The sequence below is a fragment of the Polyodon spathula genome, chromosome 16 (assembly GCF_017654505.1).
Source record: "Polyodon spathula isolate WHYD16114869_AA chromosome 16, ASM1765450v1, whole genome shotgun sequence".
NCBI classification, from domain to species: domain Eukaryota; kingdom Metazoa; phylum Chordata; class Actinopteri; order Acipenseriformes; family Polyodontidae; genus Polyodon; species Polyodon spathula.
In genome coordinates, this window is record NC_054549.1 from 3376089 (window position 1) to 3382088 (window position 6000).

Here is a 6000-nt window from a genome sequence, read left to right on the forward strand (position 1 = left end):
AAGTTTGTGGTCCTCGCTTTTCTCGTGGCTGGTGGCAAGTAGTACATTTTCTGTAGTGTGTTCTTTTATGGCTATTAGTTTAGGTATAGCTGCAACTTACTGAGACTATTACTATAGATTTCGATATTTTAGATGTGAAAATAGGCAACATATTAGATGCATGTGTGTAGAAAACAAATCTTCAAACATGTCGTATGTAAATGACCAATATTTACACCAGAAGTATTTTTCAATGAAGGTAAAACATGTAGAAAAACTAAAGTTTGGATCTATACTTTTTTCTGAAATATTTCTATGTAATTGCTAGTAATTTGAGATAGTAATCACTTAACCTCCTTGTGCTCCATCCTGCAGAAGACACTGTGACTTCATATAATGCACAGTTCACAGCCTACCTCTGTAAAGTGCTGTGTGATGGTGGGCCACTATGAAAAGGGGCTATTTAAAAATAAAGATATTATATTGTTATTGAAGGGCCTCTGTAATTAAGATGACATACACTTTTCCTGCAGGGCTGGCATCAGCTCTTCCCGACTGCACCTTCGTTTTACACAGCACACTCCTCACTGTTACCAATACTATGTTGTGTTCTCTGTTGAAGCTTACAGCTGTGGAGTGCCTGCCATTTCCCCAGCCATCTCAAGAGTGGTCGGGGGTGTTGACGCCCGCCCAAACAGCTGGCCGTGGCAGGTAAGAACGAGAGCTTTCTGGGTCCATAATTCTAATATAACAAGACTTCAAATTTATGTTTAGGCCTCACAGATTATTTTCTTAAGTAAAAGCTCTAGTCTTTCATATCTGTCACTTCTGAAGGCTTCAATTCAATTCTGGCTCCCAAAACAATGTGATTGTCAGTCTTTGCTTGAAAGAGGCCTAGAACTGAAAAGCAAGTAATGTTTGCTTTTCTATTTTTTTTTTTAATTTTGTTATTTTTTGTGATTGTTTTAATTATTGTTGTTCTCTTTGAACGATTTGTTCTTTTTTGCCATTGATTCTATAATGTTATTTCTCGCCAGGACCCTCTTGTAAATGAGTTGTATATCTCCAGGGTTCTGTCCTAGTTAAATAAATTCATTAGAATTTGACATTTGGATGGCGGGCAGGGGATTCAAGATAGGATTGAGATGGGTTTGCATCAAAGCTGTGAGTCAGTAATTAAAAAAAAAATGTATGAATACAATTTCATATTCATAATAGACTGGAGGTTTAACAGTCTAGGAAAATTGAATGAACGTTTTTTATGAATAAAAACCATCATGTGATAGAGCTTTGTGAAATGAGGTCTGATAAATCCCCTTTATCATTCAAGAATAATTGGGTTGACTGCACCTTAGGTTATCCCGATACATACCTCTATCACAATACAACATGCAGTATCATGTAAAGTATTACGATGAGCAAAACATGGCGGACGTCTTGTGCAATATTTCATTTAACAAAGCTGAATTCTCACAATGCATCCTTTTTAATCTGCGCCTCAGATCTCTCTCCAGTACAGTAAGGATGGAAACTGGTATCACACATGTGGAGGAACCCTGATCGCTACCAACTGGGTCCTGACTGCTGCCCATTGCATCAGGTATGAGGTTTAAACCAGCGACCCGTGCACCGCAACGAACTTTTAACCTCATCTCACAGACGGGGCACGACAGGCTCCATAACGGCAGTGTATCACACAGCACTGCCCGTTACAGAGGCTGCAGGGAACTGTCACCTGATATGTTAGTGGAGGCCTGGTGGGGGGTTGTCTCAAAAGTCACTGCATATTTTTTGTGAAAATAAATCCAATAAATGCTTAAACCCCGAATGTTGCGTTTTAGGAAACATTGAAGTCCACCAAGTTGTATCTTACTAGCTGTGTGAGCACTGTGGTGTTTTTATGCTGTACCCTGGAGTAAAACTAGACATGGAATTCCTAATTAATAAACACTTGGGGGGGTTTTGTTGTTTTTTCCCCCCCCTCAGCAAAAGCAAAACCTACAGAGTGGAACTTGGCAAGTACAACCTCAAGGAGGCTGAAGCCGGCTCCATCGCTATTCCAGCTGCTGAAATCATCGTTCACGAGAAATGGAACTCCCTATTCATCCTGTAAGTGCTCTGTATTCCAGCTGGCGTGGAGTGCATATTATATACACTGTGGGATATTAAGTGAAGCTGACGGACATAAACACTAATGCCTTCCTCAGTATTAGGATTTTAATTAGGGGCAATCAGCAAACAATTTCCTTCTTGAATATCCACTGCTACTAATCAACACAAATCAATGCATTGAGAAGACATGGATATCAATAATCAATCAATTGTTGTATCCATAAATTTAATACATACTAGAAAATTAGTACGTTGGAGTGTTTTATTACAATATCCAAGCTTCTATGTTTACAAATATTGGTAATCCTACCGTTTACTCCTAGGCAGTTGGTATCCAAAATATTTTGAAGTTTTCCGATTAAACTCTGCTTTGCCAAAACACTGTTTAGCAAGCCATAGAGAAAGAAAACAAAAATGACTTATAGTATATCTATGAGTTTAATGAATGACTATATGGTAATGTAATTGTAGCAAACAAAATCATTCAGCATATTTTCACAATGCAATTCCATACAGTACCACAAGTGCGCAGGATTATTACTCTGGGTTAAAGAAACCTCTGTTTGCAAGCCATGCCTTTGACTGGTGCACCTCCGGGGTCATTTTATCTCGAAAGTGACATTGTCTCTTCCACTGCAGTGGCTTCTTTCCTGTTGATAGCCAATCAGCTGCTTCCCTTAGTGACTGACATGCTTTCAGCCACATGCTTTGTCCCAGAGGGCACTGCTGGGGTGAACTAACCAAGGAAGTAAAGCAGTAACAGACTTCCTGGAAGGCATGGCTTAGAAAGAGAGATTTCTTTAACCTAGATTAGTACCAGGTGTGATGTTTTAGAATGAAAATGTTTGCTATGAAATCTGTTTCTTTAAAAACTATACATCTGAGACCTATGTAGCTTATGATGACTTCCATTGACATGGCAAGGCCAGCGGAGAAATGATGCAGCCTGCTGCATTCTAAAGCTGCTGTCCTCTTGTACTGCCTGTCCCCAGGAATGACATTGCTCTGGTGAAGCTCAAGGAACATGTTGCCCTGAGTGACTCAATCCAGCCTGCTTGTCTTCCCATTGAGGGCCAGTTGCTTCCTCATAACAACCCCTGCTACATCACCGGCTGGGGGCGCCTCTATAGTAAGCACCCTACTCCTTTTTAAAAAAAAGGAGTAAAAAAAAAAAAAAAAAAAAATCATAATATATATTCCATATAATTACTTTCAAATTGTTAGACAACCCAGTTAATCATGCCCAGGCAGATTAAACATTGGATAACCCATTTATTTAACACTTCAACTTTAGACATTTTAACCTCCATAGCCTTTATTTATTTATTTAAAAAACATCAGGCTGTTGGATACTTTTATTTTGTTACCCAAGGAAACCTGAATTATTTAAAATGAATTATAAATGTTCCGGAAACTGGTTTGTAAAAGGGTGGATTCCGGCTGGCAATGGGGGCCGGAATGTTCAGTTTCAACAGTGCAGTCCATGTACTGTATGTATCATATCTGCTCTTTGTGCTTTCACAGCTAACGGCCCCCTGGCTGATAACCTGCAGCAGGCTCTTCTGCCCGTGGTGGACCACGCCACCTGCACTCTGCCTGACTGGTGGGGCGGGATGGTAAAAGAGAAGATGCTGTGCGCTGGAGGAGACGGAGAGGTTTCTGGCTGCCAGGTGGGTCTCAGTGCTGGGTATCTTCCCCAATTAGAGTTGTAAAGAGGCCGAGGTCTCTAGTGTTGAAGCAGCTACAGGGAATAGAACTACTGGAATGGAATAAAACTAGTATGAAAAGAACTTCGCTACAAGGCAAAGCAGTTCTGTGTAGTTTATCAGCTGAAGGGGTGAAGGCAAGATAATGGTAACATACACAGAATCTTAACATTCATGTACTGTGGGGTAGCATGCTATTGGTAATAACATATCAATTGATTTAAAAAAAAAAAAACCTACAGGCTACCCAAAGGAATTTTCAGGTCCAGATTTTTTTTTTTTTTTTTTTGGCCATCTCTGTGGTTCTTTTGAATTGGTTTTGAACCCCTGTCTCTTGTTCAACAGGGTGACTCTGGCGGGCCCCTGAACTGCCAGCGCTCTGATGCTGCATGGGTAGTCCATGGAATAGTGAGCTTCGGGTCTGGCTGGAGCTGCAACTACCCCAAGAAACCCACGGTCTTCACCCGCGTGTCTGCTTACACTGACTGGATCAACACGGTGAGCAGAAGCCTCCAGTATTCTAACATTGTAAGGTTGATAATATTGAGTAGTGGAACAAAATGTCTTTCACTAGAGGAGTTTGGATATATGTTAAAAGATGTATAGGGTATTAAGCCCTTTCATTTGCTGTAGATTGAATAATAAAGCATATTTAAAAGCATGATTAATAGCACAATAATTGTATTCTAAAAACATGTCTTTCATTTGCAGAAAATAGTTAACATCTGAAGAGAAGAGCAACGTCCCTGCCTGTATAATACCTGCTAATCGCAGAGGAAACTGCAATAAATAAATACAAATAATATGGGATCAAAGAGCAATGCCACTGCCTGTATAATACTTGCTAATCACAGAGGAAACTGCAATGAATAAATACTAATAAAATTGGATCAAAGCAAAGACTTGTTCAAATGTTCTTTTAATTGCATAACCTTTATTGGTAACCTTTTGATATTAAGCATGTAAAAAGATTGTTCTCTTAATGAAATGTTTTGGTGCTGTGGAGTTTAGTGTGATGGGGGAGGGACAATGGCACTGGGTACAGTGTGTTAAGGGCCCTGCATAGCTCTCTGTGATCTGAAGTTCAACACCTATGTCACAGGCTAACAGTAGTGCTGAACTGTGTGGTAGTTTCGTGATCTGGATAAATTAAGCAATCTGTGGCACCCCACAAACGTATGCTACATTTCCACCTGCCACTGGGTTTAGCTTGAAAGCAATGTTGAAGTTAGACTTGTTCATCAGCACTGAGATCAAATCCATTTCAAATGGCCCTGCCAGCCAGCCCCAGTCAGGATTCTGCCCCGGGCAGAATCTCTCCAGCGATCTAGTGTCCAATGCAAAGGATACGAGGGGCTAGTTTGTAATACTTATCAGATTGCAGAAAACTATTCAAACCATCAGGGAAATGCTGGAGGTTTGGTGAATTTGTAGTTTTATTGTGTGAAGCCCGGTTACAATTTGGACTATACAATTCTTATTGGATTCCCACAGAAATGCCAATTATGTATATGTTATTATATATTATTGTTAAATGAATCCTACAAAAATCTTATAGGAACTTTACAGTACTCTTATATGAATGCTGCATATTTCTCCTATGAGTCAACCAGCCAAAAGAAACTTTAATGTGTATAAAACTGGTGCATTTGCAGTTAATATTTCCCTTTTCTAAAGACCCAACTTTCAGATTGTAATCTTCCTTAAACAGGGTTCAAATCCCACTTCCAAAAATGTCTTATAATCATTATTAAACATTGAATACAGCTAATGAAGTATAGAGCCAAAGAGAAATAGGAAACAAACTGAAATTACCACAGCAGACCGTGCACTCCTCACTACAGAAGCACAAATAACAATAACTAAGTGAGCAACCTGAGCGGAAAAGAGGCTCCACAGAGCGACGAGACCATGTCATTGTAGCCAGGATTAGAAGAACATTGTCCAGGGGATGTCATAGATTTTTCCTCATTATTACATTTGGACCGTATTCAGGTCCTTATGGCGTTGATATCTGTCTTTTTTTTTTTTTTTACAAACCCTGCAAGAATGAAAACAAATGCAAGATTTATTGAATAATTAGTTGTCATTAAGCTGCGAAGCAATTTAAAATGCTCTTCACAAGTCTAACTGGCTATGATGCTGTACGTGGTATCAATGCGCACAAACAAACTTTGAAATATATTTACTGTTCAGTAGATTG

General features: G+C 39.5%; 1 protein-coding gene across 1 annotated transcript; it reads left to right on the top strand.

The window, feature by feature from the left end:
- The first annotated feature begins 187 nt into the window (after positions 1–187).
- Positions 188–4687, top strand: LOC121328903 (chymotrypsin-C-like). Its single transcript, XM_041274044.1, has 8 exons — positions 188–192; positions 513–690; positions 1482–1579; positions 1966–2088; positions 3084–3220; positions 3616–3761; positions 4143–4295; positions 4509–4687. Exons 1-8 carry the CDS (start codon positions 188–190, stop codon positions 4524–4526), a joined length of 858 nt encoding a protein of 285 aa, XP_041129978.1. The 3' UTR covers positions 4527–4687.
- Positions 4688–6000: the final 1313 nt, after the last annotated feature.